This window comes from Pinus tabuliformis, chromosome 9 (assembly GCF_031772625.1).
Source record: "Pinus tabuliformis cultivar Carrire ecotype Pingquan chromosome 9, CPIR1, whole genome shotgun sequence".
Lineage (NCBI taxonomy): Eukaryota > Viridiplantae > Streptophyta > Pinopsida > Pinales > Pinaceae > Pinus > Pinus tabuliformis.
In genome coordinates, this window is record NC_142307.1 from 1,728,246,600 (window position 1) to 1,728,265,963 (window position 19,364).

Consider the following 19,364-nt stretch of genomic DNA (forward strand, 5'->3'; position numbering starts at 1 on the left):
GGAAGACTCTCCCTTACTCTTCTTCTTTGGACACTGGGTCGCATAATGACCCAACTCCCCATAGTGGAAGCACTTGATCTTAGAGAGATCCTTCTTCCGCTTTTCCTGCTTTCCCTCAGATGCTAGGGCAAAATCTTCCTCCTCCTGTTTGACTTTGATCGCCTTGTTGCTGCTACCTGTCTTCGACTGTCGTCTGATCTCTTTTTGGCGAAGAGCCGCCCACATCTCGTCCCAAGGTGGGAAGTCCCTCTGCGCAATATACTCTGGACAAATACCTCCCAGTGTTCTGAGACATCATTCAGGGCTGTCCTCAACATCAACTCCTGATCCGACGTGGCTTCTATAGCAGCTAACTGATCTTGGATCTCATTCAGTCCTCCAAGGAAGGTGTCAATCGGTTCTCCCTTCATCTGATACGACCTCAACTGATTCTCAAGTAGCATTCTTCTCTGCACAGAAGTATGCTGGTACAATTTCTTGAGAGCCTCCCACATATCATATGCCATTTCCTTCTCGGCAATGTGTGGTATTGCATGATCCTTGACCTCGTCAAGGATGATGCTCTAGGCCCTCGCCATTGCCTCCTCGTACTTGTCATTATCATTGGGGTCGACTGGGATAACTATTACCTTCAAGGCGAAGTTCTTAACACAATTTCTGTCAAGTACGGATAAGATTTTGGCCTTCCAGACTGCGAACTTCGACGCTCCTTCCAGCCTATCCTGATCTCTTACTCCGTGTAGTGCCATGATGCTCTTCTACTTCCCTTCTGGAAGTTCTATGTTCGATTCCTCCGGCTGGAAGTTCTCTTCTGGACTCCCTTTGAGTCCCGATTCCCCTCCTCGAGATCCTTTTGCCGTTGTCGAGATGCCCCCTACTCTGATCATCTTGTTCAACCGCACCACTGATCCAGGTTCCTCGGCTAGAAACCATCACCAACAACTCCCTCTTCTTGGCCTTGCTCTGTCAGGTACTGTTCTGACTACAGTACCTGACCAGCTCCAGTCTGCAATATTCCCACAGCCTTCTAAACCCCAACAACCTGAATGTGAGAGCTCCTAGGCTCTGCGCAATTCTGACACCAGCAACCTAGCCTCCTCAGCCAACTGCGTAAGCTCTCCCAACTTCTGCGTGGCTTTGCGTGAGGCTCCCTTTGCCTTCCTTAGCCTCTGCACTGCCTCTTCCCGGCTCACCCTTGATGACGCAGGCACTGTGTCACCCTTCCTTGTTGCTGCTCCGCTAGAAACAACTTCTGTCACCTTGGGACAATTGTTTTCTGCTGTTATTGCTTCGCTCCGCTGATGTCCCAAGTCCTCTTGTGATTTGCAATCACCCTCTGATACCATGTTGAAGTTTGTAAGTGTACTGAGTTAGAAACACTCCTTGCACTTTATCTAATTTATTCCTACCTACTTCTTATTTTACTTAACAAGTTATTTACAATGTAAATACTGAAAATAAACACTAGTGCATGCTCAACATATTACATATCAACAACTAAAGGAAACAAAAACAAGCACACCATATGACACCATTATTTTTGGACCAATGTCCTCGAGAAAACCCAATGTGGGAAAACCGGTGCAGCTATCTGAGGGTTTTCTTATTAAGCAATATTAGAGTACAATTTGGGTGCTGAAACTGGCCTACCCAACAGAGAATTTCCTTGGCAGTAATACCTCTCAGTTTGAGACAAATCTCCTGGCTGAAACCCTGCATAGTCCTTCTGGCAGCTCCGTAGCACCAATCTGCCCCAGAAACCCCAGCGTCAGCCTTTTCTGGATTGCATCAGCGCCTCTCTGCCCAGCATTGGCCCTGCGTCACCCCGGATGGGTCTACGTCAGCTTTAGGAGGTCCTGCATCAGCCCTCTGGCCCTCTGCATCAGTAATGCTAGCCTCTTTGAGGCCCTACACAGCTCCCGGCTGCCTCTGCGTGGCCTTGCGTGAGCCCTGGCTGGCTCTGCGTCACACTCCCCAGCTACTGTGCTGCTCTTTCGACACTATCTCTGCCTCTCTGTCTCTTTGTACTCAATGCCTCTTAGCTGCAACTCCCGATCACTAATTCTATCTCTCTTAGCAAACCCCGCTCTAGAGAATAGAATGACTGATCACTCTGGTGTACTCTCCAAGTGACCCTCAAGCCTCCTCTTATACTTTTCCAGTTGACATATCAACGGATGAGATTAAGTCCCTAATCTACGGCTAAGATTAGATCTGGCTTGATCCATGTCTTTTGGACCATTCTGACATAGTTTCATATTAATCCACATTAATATTTTATTTTCTCTAAGTTTAGACTTAGGGACTCCATTAAAAATATTAAATATTTTAATATATCCTGAACTGTTTAGAATCTGCCCAAACCCTTTCTGGGTATTGGAGATCTCATGTGCCCCAACCTCTCTGCGAAATTTCGTGGCTAGAGCACATCCAATGCTACCCCAAATCAACACTCAACCCTGACTGATTTCTTCAACCCAAAAAAGCAAATTTCTTGCCTTAGCATGATTGCGACCAGATCTAGTCCTTGATGATCCAATACGAACCTGAGATTCCAAGATCGATTAAGAGTTTACACTCTGGTACTGTGTTAAATTTCTTGCAAACCTAGCACCTGACACGTAATTTCTAGTAGAGTTAACAAATCTACTGATTAAATACAGAACTAAGTTTGTTAACACAATAAAATTTAGAGGAAGCAAAAATAGAGACCTCAATCACAATGACACAACAGATCCTGCCTAATCATATTTTTCCATTAACAATCCAAACTTACTTGGGATCTTGTCCTAGGATAATGGCCCAACTCGGAAAATAAATAATACAAAATAAACTTAGATCTGCTCCAAAAGATTTGCCATAGACCAATGCTCTATTTTCTTTGTAGCTCTAAATATCCAACCTCTCTGCACTCCCTTGGACCTAACACATTGCTCACTGAGATGCCTCTTCCAATCTTGTGTTGTTGTTGTTGTGTGTCTTCCCCCTCTCATTAGCCTTGCTTTTCTAACTTTTCATTGAGCTAAATGCCTAACCCTAACTCTAATAACAAAGTGATTAACGACCATGATTAGATCTCACTTTACTTGAGATCAATTGCTAAGATTAAAACATAATCACTAAAGTAAATTATTTACTTTTCTAAGTTTCTTTTAGCTCAATAAGCCAACATAATAATATGTGTTTTTGCCAAAGTTAGACTTGGGCTAAGTTACATTGGCAATCCAAGATGGATGAGGAGACCTAATGATGGATCATGATCATAATGACTTATCATTATGTGATCTGATGGGCTAGATCTGATTGCTAACACATGTTTTATCCTTTATATGTGATGATCTGGGTATGTCTGAAGTCGGGAAGCGCATCGAAGTTATAAGTAAGTATTTGTAGATCTATATGCTGGTTCCCTTTGATGAAGTTGCGTATACACCATGGTTTGACTCTTCCAAGTTGCGTATACACTCGGATGCATGGTTTTGATGTTATATCTGGTTCTGAATGATGATGCAATGTTCTGGGTTTAGATCTGTTCACATTAGAGCAAGTGTTCTAAGGAAAATGCGAGCAACTTATGCACATCTAGACACAAGGCTTGTGTAGAAGTACCTGCCCGAGCTACAAACATCAATAGTTCCAACCTAGGACAACATAAAAATAACAATTTAGAGCAAGTTGGAAATTGTTATTTTTGTGAACCAAGATCAAGTTCCACTAGGCAAAGTTCCCGAAAATTTCCACATTTTAGTTAAACTTTAAATATGGTCGAAAAATGTATATTTTAGACTCTAAAACAATAAATCAACAAGGTAAAATCAATATGAAGTCAAGAGCAAGGTTCCAAGAGATGTACTTACTACTACTTTCTAGGAACTAAAAACCTTGTTGTTTGTTGCAGATTTCGATTTACATGCAACAAAATGTCCATATCTGCACTTAAATCACTTGGTACAAGAGGGTAAGAATATTCAATACTAAAACAAACTCTTTGTATCAATTCTTGGTCAAAATTTAATATTATTTTCGATAACCCAAGGTTAAATTTTTGATGTCTATGACATCACAATGTAAAAATCAACAAGTAAAATCCTAAACTAAAATAGAAAATAAAGCTTGAGTTTTTAAAATATAATGGTTTTCACAAATTAGGCCATGTACCAAAATAAATGTACCTCACTAGTTGTGTTGTGACATGCATGTCTCAGTTGATATTGCACTTTGTCAGGGAAGTGGGCTTGGTCCACAAGAGAAATTTCCCCCACTTATGACTTCATACATTTTTTAAATTTTGGACCCACCTAGGAGCGGCCCCTAGTGTGGTGTTTTCCAACCTTCAATTTGAGTGTGAGATGGAGTATCAACTTCCTTTTTGGTTGAAGCTCCCCATTGGAATAATCCAGCCCTTCCTAGAACGACCCAACTGCAAATATAAAGGAAAAGAGGGATTTCTCCCTAGTTTGCGTCCTCCACATGACTATGTAGCCCTTCAATGGATCAATTTGGTAGCTTTAGTTTAATCCTACTCGTTAGAAAAATTATTAGATTTAAATGGATACAACAATAATGAAGAAACAAAATGATAATAAAATACAACCCACATAGTGTACACAAAAAATGAACACAAGTTTGCAAATGAAGTTTCTTTATTGATGACGCTTATCTTAAAGACAAGAACAACCTTTGATAGAGAAGAGGCTAGCTTTTATAAAATTCTAATGACTAGATAACGGCTAGCTAAAGGATAGTTAGACTCTAGAAATTATTTTTTACTTGTCATCAATGTTGAGAAACCAAGTGTGATGGAAGTCTAACACCTAATTTATCTTCTTGATAATTACCTGTGAATGTTAGATGTGTTCTTATTACTTCTTATGACTTCTCCATCAAACAATTATGCAAATGTTCAATCTTCCAGTAAAATATAAATATCACAAAGAGACAAGAGACACCAAAATTAGGCTACTAGCCAGGGCAAAACTCACAAGGGGAAATCCCAGCAATCCCTCTCTTATAGAATCAGATTAAAATGAGATATCCAGGACCAAGACCAAACTGCCACCAAGAGACCAAATCCAATCCTCCTCCCAAGTCAGCTCCAAAGAGTCAAAGTCAACGTTGGTAAATTTGCTCCAAATTTAGTCAAAATTCTGAAATTTGAACCTGCAACAAGAGGGTCGAAATTTTGCCTATGGTAACCTCATGAATTTCAGCCTTCTTTCACAAAAAACAGACCTGTTCACACGTGTGAATTTCGATCAAATGGGAGAATATTCTTCTTGTTTTGACTTTGTCTTCTCTTTCCTTTGACTTGGCTCTCTCTTTTTCTTCTCTAGGTTCAAATGTTCTTATTGTTGTGTGTTAATGTGCTCCAAAATAGGTCGAACTCTCTCTTATAAATAGTTGTCCAAGAGGGTCAAATAGGTGTCTTTTGGAAGACTAGGTGTTGAAGTTTCTAAGTTTACTTAGTTAGAAACCCTCCATGCACTTTATTTGATTTATTCCTACCTACTTGTTATTTTCCTTAACAAGTTATTTACAATGTAAATACTGAAAATAAACACTAGTGCATGCTCAACATATTACAGATCAACAACTAAAAGAAACAGAAACAAACACACCATATGAGACCATTATTTTTGGACTAATCTCCCCGGAAAAACTCAATGTGGGAAAACCGGTGCAGCTATTTGAGGGTTTTCTTATTAAGCAATATCAAAGTACAATCTGGGTGCCGAAACTGGCCTATCCAACAGAGAATTTCCTTGGCAGTAATATCTCTCAGTTTCAGACAAATCCCCTGGTTGAAACCCCGGATAATCCTTCCGGCAGCTACTCAACACAAATCTGCCCCAGAAACCCCAACGTCAGCCTCTCTTTGGACTATGTCAGCCCCTCTCTGCCTCATGTTGCCTCTGCGTCACCTCGAATTGGTCTGTGTCAGCCCTCTGGCCCTCTGCGTCAACAACGCTAGCCTCTCTGAGGCTCTGCGCAACTCCCAGCTGCCTCTGCATGGCCCTGCGTGATCCTTGGTTGGCTCTGCGTCACTCTCCTTGGCTACTATGCTGCTCTCCCGGCACTATCTCCGCCTCTCTGTCTTGCTGTACTCAAATGCGCCTCAGCTGCATCTCCCGATCACTAATTCTATCTCTCTTAGCAAACCCCGCTCTAGAGAATAGAATGATTGATCACTTTGGCGTCTTCTCCAAGTGACCCTCAAGCCTCGTCTTATACTTTTCCTGTTGACATATCAACGGCCGATATTAAGTCCCTAATCAACGGCTAAGATTAGATCTGGCTTGATCCATTCTTTTGGACCATTCTAACACAGATTCATATTTAAACACATTAATATTTTATTTTTCGTAAGTTTAGACTTAGGCATTCCATTAAAAATATTAATTATTTTAATATCTCCTGATCTGTTTAGAATCTGCCCAAACCGTTTCTGGGCATTGGAGATCTCATGTGCCCCAACCTCTCCACCAAATTTCGTGGCTAAAGCACATCTGATGCTACCCCAAATCAACACTCCCTCTTAGCGAGGATTGTGCTCTAGTAATACTCCTCACCAAGTATTACTCTGATCATCCGGCATTGATACCTGTGCTGATGCTAGGCCTTCTTGCCCAACATCCTCTACACTGGTGCATCCTGTACTGCAGCCCATTGTTCTACCACTGCCACTACTGCATCTATAAGACAGCTCCCTCTGCATCCGTGTTGCTGCTGGTCCTTTCTTCCAGCACTGCATCCGCACTGCACCTCCTCTCATCATGTTGCATCGTGCTGCTCATTGCTGCATTGCAACTCAGTTACTGAGAAGTAAGTAACTGATCTCCCAATCTGACCTCCCTATTGGGTGAGAGATAGCCACTGATGCTGAATCTCCCTCTGTCGCTGACAAGTGCTCCCTCTCTGACCTTTGCGTTGCTGCAACAACTTCCTGCATCTCGCTCCGTTGCACACCTCTCTGTGCCGTCTTGCACTGGTGCAACACTCCTGTGCCTCTCGCACTGCTGCAGCCTACTAGCCTCACGTTGTCTCGGGACTCCTGCACTATAGCTCTCTCTGCCACTTCATCCGCATTTGTCTCTACCTGACTTAGCCAGTCCTGCTACTCCTCTTCGGGGCTCCCGTAGCAAGGTCTAATCCAAGAGGCTAGGTACCTAGAGGAGCATGCCCCTCATCGCCTTTAGTCCGCCTGACTACAGCTCAATGTCTCCCCACTTTTTCTCAAGTGGCGCATGTGCACTCATGGCACAATCATCATCTGTCAAAACTTATTTCACTGCTCGTGCTGGCACTGCCTTAGTCTCGGAAGACTCCCCCTTACTCTTCTTCCTTGGACACTGGGTTGCATAATGACCCAGCTGCCCACAATGGAAGCACTTGATCTTGGAGAGATCTTTCTTCTTCCACTTCTCCTGCATTTCCTCAGATGCTAGGGCCACATCTTCCTCCTTCTACTTGAGTTTGATCCCCTTGCTGCTGCTACCCGTCTTCCATTGCCGTCTGATCTCTTCCCGCCAAAGAGCTGCCCACATCTTGTCCCAAGGTGGGTGAGTCCCTCTACCTAGTATACTCTAGAAAAACACCTCCCAGTCTTCTGAGACAGCATTCATGGCTGTCGTCACCATCAGCTCCTGATTCGGTGTCGCCTCTATAACAGTCAACTAATCTCGGATCTCATTCATCCTCCGAGGAAGGTGTCAATCGGTTCTCCCTTCTTCATCTGATACGAGCTCAACTAATTCTCAAGCAACATTCTTCTCTGCACAAAATTATGTTGGTACACCTTCTTGGGAGCCTCCCACATCTCAAATGCCATTTCCTTCCCGTCTATGTGTGGTACTACATGATCCTTGACCCCATCAAGGATAATGCTCTTGGCCCTCGCCATCGCCTCCTTGTACTTGTCATTATCATTGGGGTCGACTGGGATAGCTATTACCTTCAAGGCGCAGTTCTTGACACGATTCCTGTCAAGTATGGATAAGATTTTGGCCTTCCAGACTGCGAAGTTCGATGCTTCGTCCATTCTATCCTGGTCTCTTACTACTTGTAGTGCCATGATGCTCCTCTACTTCCCTCCTGGAAGTTCTCTGTTCGACTCCTTTGAGTCTCTACTTCTTGTCTGGAAGTTCTCTTTTGGACTCCCTCTGAGTCCTAATTTCCCTCTTGGAAATCCTTCTGCCGTTGTCGAAATGCTCCCTACTCTGATCGTCTTGTGCAACTGCACCACTGATTCGGGTTCGTTGGCTAGAAACCCTTGGTAGCAATTCCTCTGGCCTTGCTCTGTTAGGTACTGTTCTGACTACAGTACCTCACCACCTCCAGTCTGCAATGTTCCCACAACCTTCTAAACCCCAGTAACCTGAAGGTGAGAGCTCCTAAGCTCTGCGCAATCTCGGCACCAACAACCCGACCAACTCAGCCAATTGCATCAGCCTTCCCAGCTACTGCGTGGCTCTGCGCAATCTCGGCACCAGCAACCCGACCAACTCAACCAATTGCATCAGCCTTCCCAGCTACTGCGTGGCTCTGCGTTGCCTCTTCTTGGCTCACCTTTGATGATGCGGGCACTACGTCACCCTTCCCTTGTTGCTGCTCTGCTAGAAACAACTTCTGTCACCTCGGGACAACTGTTTTCTATTGTTATTGCTCCGCTCGGCTGATGTCCTTTAGTCCTTTTGTGATTTGCAATCACGCTCTGATACCATGTTGAAGTTCTTAAGTTTACTTAGTTAGAAACCCTCCATGCACTTTATCTGATTTATTCCTACCTACTTGTTATTTTCCTTAACAAGTTATTTACAATATAAATATTGAAAATAAACATTAGTGCATGCTCAACATATTACAGATCAACAACTAAAAGAAATAGAAACAGAAACACCATATGACACCATTATTTTTGGACTAACGTCCCCGGAAAAACCCAATGTGGGAGAACCGGTGCAGCTATCTGAGGGTTTTCTTATTAAGAAATATTAGAGTACAATCTGGGTGCCGAAATTGGCCTACCCAATAGAGAATTTCATCGGCAGTAATACCTCTCAGTTTTTGACAAATCCCTTGGGCTAAAACCCCGGATAATCCTTCCGGCAACTACTCAGCAAAAATCTGCCCCAGAAACCCCAGCGTCGGCCTCTCTCTGGACTGCGTCAGCCCCTCTCTGCCTCACGTTGGCTCTGTGTCACCTCGGATGGGTCTGCGTCACCCCTGGGAGGCCCTGCGTTAGCCCTCTGGCCCTCTGCGTCAACAACGCTGACCTCTTTGAGGCTTTGTGTAGCTCCCGGCTGCCTCTACGTGATCCCTGGTTGGCTTTGCGTCACTCTCCTTAGCTACTGCGCTGCTCTCCCAACACTATCTTTGCCTCTCTGTCTCTCTGTACTCAAATGCCCCTCAGTTGCATCTCCCGATCACTAATTCTATCTCTCTTAGCAAACCTCGCTCTAGAGAATAGAATGACTGATCACTCTAGTGTCTTCTCCAAGTGACCCTCAAGCCTCCTCTTATACTTTTCCTGTTGACATATCAATGATCGAGATTAAGTCCCTAATCAATGGTTAAGATTAGATCTAGATTGATCTATGTCTTTTGGACCATTCTAACACAAATTCATATTAATACACATTAATATTTTATTTTCCCTAAGTTTAGACTTAGGGACTCCATTAAAAATATTAATTATTTTAATATCTCTTAATCTGTTTAGAATCTACCCAAACCCTTTCTGGGTATTGGAGATCTCATGTGCCCCAACCTCTCCACCAAATTTCGTGGCTACAGCACATTTGATGCTACCCCAAATCAACACTAGGCCGACTTGTCCAAGGAGCGCTGACTTTGGTCAACTTGTGGACTTATGAATCAACATAAAAATTCAAATTTCTTTTCGTTACAATGTCCAAATGGGACAAGACTCATATACAGTTTCTTTTGATTCATAATAAATTCTTTTTGTCTCTTTTGACTCTATAAGCGTGAAGAACATGCTTTGAAAAAAATATAATAAATATAGTAAATACATTAATGATAAGTTTATATTATGAAGACTGACTCTAGTTATAATTTCAACAATCCACATGTTGGAGATTTGGTAAATTCATAAAGTATACATTAAAAGAATTAATTTTCCCACTAAGGGGTCGAAATGGTTTACAATGCTCAAGTTGGTCCAAGATTTCCTTTGCTACTGGCCCATAATGGTCAAAGATGAAGAATAGTAACAAATAGTAGCCCAACACCCCTCTCCAATATCCATGTGATAGCTGGACTCGGTCCATATAATTCGACTTTCCTTGGGGAGAATTGGACTTGGTCTATAAGATGCTTGTTTGACTTCATAACGACTGGTTTATTGGTCCTTTCCTTAACTTCCTAGTCCATGGTACCTCAAACAGCTTGTTAGACCTCTCCAATGGCTAGTTGCTTCCATAACAGCGAGTTTGCTTTGACTTCTCCCTTTAGTAAACTCGACATAGCCACATGTGCTCTGGATCTCCAATGCCCTAGTGAATTTGGCCAATTTGACACTTGTGTCTGCTGAAACTAACCTTAATTTGAAATGGGTATGTCTTCAAGTTTCAACTCCTTCCTAGTGTTGCCACATCATCAGTCCATTACATTGGTTCTCTATTGCGCTAAGGAATTTGAAGATCTTGAGACTTGGTTTTGTTCCTCTCATTTTGTAGATCACTTTTGATGTAATGCATGTACGACACTGCCCAGTGATGACCTTGTTATGCGACTAGAGATCCTATATGACATATTTGACCACCTTTGACTAGTTGTAACTTGCCACTACCTTCACTGTTTGGGGAGTTTTTACGTGGCATGTAGGCCTCTCATTAAGCTAAACAATCTGAGACCAAGTTGACTTTGAGTTTTGGACCACTTTGTATTGGGAACTGTGTTGAAAATGTAGCGAGTGAAGGTCTTCTGGCTTGTGCCTTAGCCAGTGAAGACCTCGATTTGTCTTTCTCTAGCATGAGTGTGAGCTCATGAGTTAGACTTCAGTTAGGATGAGTTTATTTCCAGTTTACTAGAATGATCATCAAGATAGCATGCATAGAGTTGGAGCTTCAATTACGTGGAGTCTTCTTCAGTTTGACTACAGAACGAGGTGGCAGTTACAAGTTCAGTTAGAGTGAGTTAGTCTTCAGTCTTGATTGAAGGAAGAACGAGTTAAGACTCCAAGTGTTGATTGGAGAGAGAAAGAGTATCACTCTCAGTTAACTCGCTATCAGAACTCGACTTCTAAAATTGAACTAGGCCTTCCTTGCATGCTCGAATTGGGTCTATAAAGAGGAGGACGAAGGCACATAATTTACACAAGTTTGTGAGATCATCTTTGATTGTGGAGAGCGCAGAATTGAGCATCAATTGTGCGCAAGGATTTAGGAGATTGTGTGTGTGCGCAGATTTGAGGAGCAAGTGTGCATGAGTTTAGGAGCTGAATTGCGCTAAAGAATAGGAGCCACAGGTGCGCTAAGAAATAGGGACTTGTGTGCTAGGAATTAGGAGCTCCTTGTGTGCTAGGAAAGAGGAGAAGTGCGCAAGGAAATAGGAGTTGGGATCAGGCAAGAGGCAGGGCAAGTCAAGGCTTTAGTAGGGGAACAGATGTGTGCTAGAGGGTCAAGATAAAGCAGTGATCGAGGCAGGTCAAGATCAATTGTATCAACTGAGATTAGCGAGAAGAAGCAGGACACTCTCTCAGAGACAGATTGCTTTGCAATGGATCCAATTGGTCAAGAATAATCAATAAAATACCACAACAAAGAAAGTAGGTATTCCCTTCGGGGTTTCCGAGGTAAACACACATGTCAATTTGTGTGATGTGCTTTTATCTCTGGTGTTTTATTCCGCTGCTTCTAAACTGTTAAGAAACTCTGTATCTTGGTGAAAATAAATTTGGTTTCAGTTTTTAGTTACCTTGTTTTCAGTTATTCATCTAAGTAGTTGCAGAGTTTCATGGAAAATTAACACTCTGAAAGTTGTCAATATGAGATTACCATGCATAAGAACTATCTGAGGGATGTTGGTTTGAAGTCAAGGCCACCTACAGACTCTGTAATAAGACATAGGTGCACCTTGACGCATGCTGAACTGACCCATACACTGTGATTACCCCTACAAAAGCAGGCTCTCATAAAACCATGAATCCTCAAGTAAGCCCATCCAAGGCCATCCAATCCTATACAGGACAAAAGGAACCAGAGATTATCTTCAAGGGACTGGCCATGGTCCGACCAAACAAATCTAGGACGCTTATTACAAGGCCTCACATTTTTATTACATGGCTTTAACTTGTGAACTTGGGCTTACAATGGTGGTGAAATATACTGCAAAATTTTTTATGCTTGCTGACATAAAGGGTAACAGGTCCTCCCTTTTATATAAAAATTTTAATTTATATATTATGGAAATTATGTCATATATATATATATATATATATTCCCAATTAATTTCTAATTTCAAAGTCTTAAAGTTTGTTGTTATGGGGTTCATGACAATTAGCCCATGTAATAGGGAGATCTACTTCGGGTGTTACAGGGGTCAACACCACTGTAGCAGAATTGGGGTGTCCTGTAAAAGGGGACACACCACATCCTGTTGAGTGATGCAGGGTATGTCCCATGACATGCTGGGATGAATTTTCCCACAATTTGTGTGGGTGTATGCATCAGGGACTGTACGCAGTGTGGTTGTGCAATCCCTGCACCAGGTGTGGTTGTGCATTCCTTGCACACGGTATATGCACCCTGGGAGCAGATCTACACACCCCAGCTTCATAAGGGAAACTTTTTATCAGAAATACTATTCTTATCGTGCTTAAATGCAAGACATCAATTACATCAGCAATTGCTTTTTTAGTAGCAGAGGTCCAGTCATTTTGGTGCATATTTGAGAGACATGCCATTTATCTTCCCCTTCACTTCCTTGTGGGCCCTTCCTTTTCATCCAATAACTTTGCCCTTCTAAACAGGGATGTAGTTCTAATATATCTAATTTGAACAGCCAAGGTCAGTATCCATCTTGCCAAATATTCACACTGAAGAAACTTTTTTGAGGTAAAGGGGCTATCAAGTGGTATTGATCCCATGCATATTGTAATTCATTTGAATATTTTGTGTCAGTTTTTACTTTCATCCAGCATGCAATTATACCATTTTCAGGTCATGAATGTGTTCTCTGATTAATGGATATCACCCGAGAACTCCAGAGTTGAATTTTGTCTGGCAAAATGCATTCACTCAGAAATGAGCAAGGGTTTGGGATGACCCAGTAACCAGGAATTCAAAAATTATAGCTTGTTATATTCTGTTAATTCTACTTTGAGTTTGAACAGCCAAGGTCAGTATCCATATTGCCAATGTTCACATTGAAGCAGCTTGTTTTACGGGTAAAGGAGCTATCAAGTGTTATCCGTACCATGCATATTACAGTTCACTTGAATATTTTGTATCATTTTGTACTACCATTTTCAAGGTCATGAATGTGCTATCTGAGCAATGGATATCACCTCTGAACTCCAGAGTTAAATTTTTTCTGGCAAAATGCATTTGCTCAGAAACGAGCAAGGGTCTTGGGATGAGCCAATAACCAAGCATCCGAAAATTATAATCTTCCTCTTATTACAATGTAGCTTGCATGCCTGTTCCAAATCTGGGACAAGTACAATGAAGTGCAGCTGGTTTATAGCATACAATGAAAAATCCTTCCGCTAAGAAGCCGTGAGTGGGCGCTGTCTATTTCACAGGTTGCCCATGAGTTGCGGCTGACCCCAACCACATGGAACGCCCCCCTTACATGGGTGAGAGGTCCCATGAGGGTCAAAACTTGCCTGTGGAGGAGTTGAACTTTGATGTCGAGAAATACCACTAACCTTGCTTAATCATCGAACCAAGACCCCTTTGACCATTATGATTCTTTTTGAAGTAAGAGAAAACTAAAAATGTATTCTAACTTCTATGTACAAATTTTAGGTGGAATCAGTTATTGAACAGTATCCCATGATAGTTTGGGTAAATGATCAGTTTTCCAATCTGTTAATGTTGTATACATGGTTCATTTTGTTGTTCCTGTGTTTTCCTTCAGCCAAGGAATGTACAATATATTTCACTAGATGATGGTCGAAAACTCTGTCTTGAGTGCTTGGATTCAGCAATTATGGATACAAATGAATGCCAACCACTTTACATTGAAATTAGAGACTTCTATGAAGGCATGAATATGAGAATAAGCCAGCAAATTCCAATGCTGCTGGTTGAAAGGCAAGCACTGAATGAAGCCATGCAGGGTGAGAAGGAAGTAAGTAACCTGGCAGGATTATCCTTTTATAGTAGTAATTATCTAATTGCAATGCTATAGAATCTTTCATTATGCTTGAACTGTGCCAGATTTTTCTTTATTTACACAGGGAAGCCATCACATGCCAGAAACTAGAGGACTCTGCCTTTCAGAGGAACAGACTGTCAGCACTGTAAGAATTTCATGCGAATATGAATATGACAAAGTGAATGATATGCAAGGACATTGATCTCTTTGATTTTTAATTGCTAAGAGTTCTTCCTGAGGACTTGCTGTGTTCTTTGATTAACAGATTGCTAGAAGGCCTAGGATTGGAGGCAATCGCATATTAGACATGTTCACGGAATCCAGAAAACTTACCAGAAGATGTGAAGTCACAGCTATTCTCATTCTCTATGGTCTTCCCAGGTAATGATGAAGAAGGCATACCAAAGCTTGGTTATTGTTTTGACTCTCCCAATCAACTAATACTCATGCCCCCACCTTGACTTTTCTCCAGTCTACACGAAAGAAGCCTCCCCACTTATATGTCATCGGCATAACTTGATTAGGGAAAAATTGATTTTGCTTGAAATACTAGTTAGAATCCTGTGTTTTTTTTCTTTTATTAATTATGGCTTTCTTGCTGAAATGCAGATTACTAACAGGTTCAATTTTGGCCCATGAGTTGATGCATGCATGGTTGCGCCTCAACGGTATCATATCTTCTACTGTTCTAATTACGTATCTGTTATTTTTTCTGTAATTTGGAAGATGGGATAGCAAACGAAGTGGCTGGTTGCTATGTCATATTCTCATTGTGAAGGAGAATATTTTAAAATGCATTCTAGATACAGAAAATAATTAGAAGATTATATGACAATTTCTACTAGCCGAAAGCAACTGTTGGCACTATGAAAGTAGATCATAATACTTCATATAGAAGGGACAAAGAACTCCGTGTCCCAATCTATTTAAAATGCATTCTGGATATAGCAATTATCCACAAAGAAAGATAGTATGACTGTAGTAGCCCAAAACACCTACCGTGGCAGTGAAAGAAAATCAGAATACTTTATCCTTGTCGAATATAAAGGATAAGAACTCTACGCACCATTTATAAAGTTAAAATTAAGAATCAAGCGAAAAATAAAAAGTGCAATTAAAGGGTATATTGTCAACAAAAGGACCGAAGAGAATCGAAGACACCACTGATGATGCCTTGTCTCTCTTCTATGGTCTTTGCCAAATGTCCAGGAGATGAGGCTGAAGCTATAGCCATGAACGTGCTCACATCCAGGGCCAAGAACACCGTATTGGGGTTTCTCCAATGTTATAGGGAATTCCACCCTCAGGTGCTGGAAACGTGGTTCACATCTCAAAAATGTTTCCCTTCTATGAAACTCCACCAAAACATGGCAGAAACATTTCAATGGTGTTTAAGATTTTTGAAATGTTGTGTTCGCCATTTTGATCAGCATAATGGCTGTTTCAGAGGACATTTTTTTTTTAAAGTTGAAACAAGGAAACAAACATTAATTTAAAAAATAAGTGCTAACCCTAATTTATAATGAATAAAGTTATAAATAGAGGGCTTGGGTCTCTCTTAATGATAACCCTCTTTTGGTCTTTGTGCCTAGAGGCCTTCTCCAGCCCAATATCGGGTAGATATCTAGATGTAATGTAAGTATATAAACAATTTTAAATGTCGGCTCAATTAAAAAATAATAAAAAATTAAAACTAATAAACCAAAAGTTAAAAGTAATAATTAAAAATTTAAAAGTAATATAACCAGGATGAGTCTAAACATATAAATGTTAGCTCAATTAATAATAAAAAGTTGAAGTAATAAAAATAATAAAATGAACAATTTGTTATACTTTGATTTTGTTATTAACTTGTAAATAGCTTTTGTTAGAATACCATGGCTTATCAATACCACATGCCCAAAAACCATAACTTATTTCACAACCAAAATATTTTATAACAGTATGACAAGATTCTTATGGATATTCAGCCGCACTTTACTACGAATATTATTAACTTGTAAATAAGCTTTGTTACAATACCATGGGCCAATACCATGGTTTATCAATATTGCATGCCCAAAAAACGTAACTTCACAACCAAAATATTTTATAACAATATGACAAGATTCTTAATTATGGATATTCACCCCCACTTTGCCATTGATATTATGAACTTGTGAATAGGATTTGTTACAATACCATGGGCCAATACCATAGCTTATCAATATCACATGCCCAAAAATCATAACTTATTTCCTAAGTCACCTGACACGAGGATTCGAGACACGTAGGATTCGGGATTCGTGGTGTCGGATTCGGGAAACGCTGACCCCGGAACAAGACACGGTTAGGACACGTTATATATTATTTTATTAAAAAATATATATATATATATATATATTTAAAATATATATATATATATATATATATATATATATCTTAAAAATTAGTTATTAACTTATTAGCATATTTCTTACACAAATTTTAATTAATGATACAAATTTATTGATTTCAAACATAGATCTTCATCTATAGCTATTAGCATGCATAGTACATACAAAATTCAAATAAATGTCAGTGGTACTGGTCACATAAATGAGTTACTAATGAAATTTCCCTGTGCCAAGTGTGCCAAATAATTAGAAAATTTTCAGTACTTTCTGAGCTGTACTGGAGCACTTTGAAACAAACAGTGAAAATTATAATAAGGTTATGCCACTGTCATATTAGATTTATGCACATTGCAGATGTGAGGGGTTTTTATGTTGATTTAAGTTTGATTTTCTCACTGTTATGAAACTAATAGGACAGCTGTAGCAAAATGATGAAGTAGGAAACATTAGGAGATCAAACCCTGGAGGCTCAACCACTAGAAGTCTAGAACCCACTTGCACGAGAACCTAACTTCAATGCTTCTGCAAACCCACCAGGGATCAGCTCAAGAAACAAACATTTGCTGAAGCCTGACAGTGACTGATATGAAAGAAAAGGAAGAAGATAAAGCAAAACAGTCATTGCCAGAGAGCTTTTGCACAACTCCCAGTCTCAGAGTCATTGATGTATATCAGTATTAGCTTCCAATTTGGAAACAGTGGTCTTGTTGGTCTATACAGAAGCAGTGAATGCGAATGAAAACAGCGAACTTAAACCCCTAAAAACGAATCCGAAACCAAAAATCGTTCCAAAAATCGTGACACGTTCCAAATTTTTCTGACACGCTCATGACACGACGTACCCGGATATGACACGACGAGTCATGGAAATATGACACGTGTCAGGACAGAATCGTGTCCGATTCGTCCGATTCGGGATTCGTCCAGGGGTTAGGACGAATCCGGTTTCATAGCTTATTTCACAATAAAAATATTTTATAACAATATAACAATATGACAATATTCTTAATCATTGATATTCATTTCCATTTTACCATGGATATTATTAACTGGTAAATAGGCTTTGTTACAATACCATGGACCAATACCACATGCCTAAAAACATAACTTATTTTAATTTAATTTTATAAGATTTTTTTAATTGAATCTTAAAAGGAAAAGAGTTATAATTATTTTTGAGATATTTTTAAAGGCTTTATCCGACTACTAAAAATTTAAATATTCCCATAGAAATTAAATCAAGGTTTTAATAAAATTTAAAATGAGAATACTTTTATATATAAATATTTGAAATTTCTATAATATAAATAATATTATTAAGAACCATCGTAGATCTATCTTAACTAAGGATCCAAGAGATGAGAACAAGCAAAGTGACCAACAATAATAGAGGAATGATAGTGCATGCTTTTTTAAAGTTTTTCATTATTGTATTTTCTTTGACATGATTGATCCAAAATATAGGTTTAATATTTTACAACCAATTGAGTTTTTTATTTTATTTAATTACTTCTTAAACACAATACAATGGGATCAAATTTAAGAGAGAGGGGGGGGCGAGAGATGAAGGAGATATTGACAAATTCAGAGGGCAAAGAGAGAGAGAGAGAGGGAGAGAGAGGGGGAGGTGGGGGAGAGAGTGAAGAACAAAGATATAGAGAGATAGAGGTGGAGAAAAAGAGGGAGTGACAAGGGAGAGATGGGAGAGAAGGGGAAGAGAGCGAGAGGGAGACACAAAGATGGAGGGGAGAGAGAGAGGGAGGGTGGTGGGAGAGAAAGGGAGATAGAGGAAGGAAGAGAGACGGAGTTGGAGGGGTAGAGAGAAGAGGGAAGAAGAAATACATAGAGGGAGAAAGGTGGAGAGAGAGAGGGAGTAGCAAGGGAGGGATAGAGAGAGAGTGAGGGAGAGAGGAGAGCAGGAGGGAAAATAGAGGGAAGGAGAGAGAGAGAGGAGAGAAGGGGAAGAGAGAGAGAGGGAGAGGAAGAGGAAGAGGGAGGGAGAGAGAGATAGATAGATATGGAGAGAAAGTGTGTATGTTTGGGGGGTGAGATAGAGAGAGGGGTAAGAAAGAGATACATAGTTACAAATATAGATATTATATAATATTATATAACCAACCTAGATCCATCTTAACCCCGAATCTATCAAGCGTTGAGAGGGATCAAATCTCTCGAGATGCAAACCTTTTCTCAAGTTTTACACTCAAAAAATAGGTTTGCACCTCGAGAGATTTGATCCCTCTTGACGCTTGACAGATCCGGGGTTAAGATGGATCTAGGCTGGTTACTTCTACATTTGAAATCTAATAAATGGGATTCTAATTTTTTTGTCTCTTAGTTTTTATATATATGTGTGTGTGTGTGTGTGTGTGTGTGCATATAAATCATGCATTTATGTCAAATATATACACATATATGCATGGTTTTTTTTGTCTCCTAGTTTCTTTATATATATGCATGATTTATATTGGCTCATACTAAACTATGGAACTATCACTGAGAAATTACTATCCTCCACCAAGGCATCACACATCACCTCTTAAAAACAAATGGAAGCCTCACAAATGAAAGTAGTTGATATTATTCTCACATCTCCTAAGAGGTATACCGTATATCTCTCACTAAATATCTAGGCACTCCTACATG

The 19,364-nt window shown here is 40.3% G+C and overlaps 1 protein-coding gene across 4 annotated transcripts in view; it reads left to right on the forward strand.

Annotated features, from left to right (window-relative positions):
- The window catches only part of LOC149155618 (LIM domain-containing protein HDR3-like), a 299,537-nt gene that overhangs the window by 252,376 nt on the left and 27,797 nt on the right, over positions 1-19,364 (forward strand). For all 4 annotated transcript variants that reach the window (XM_089445807.1, XM_089445805.1, XM_089445806.1 and 1 more), the window contains exons 8-11: positions 14,104-14,316; positions 14,426-14,488; positions 14,609-14,724; positions 14,953-15,011. In XM_089445807.1, coding sequence (XP_089301933.1) covers positions 14,104-14,316; positions 14,426-14,488; positions 14,609-14,724; positions 14,953-15,011 — 451 coding nt within the window. The remainder of the gene's footprint in view (positions 1-14,103; positions 14,317-14,425; positions 14,489-14,608; positions 14,725-14,952; positions 15,012-19,364) is intronic.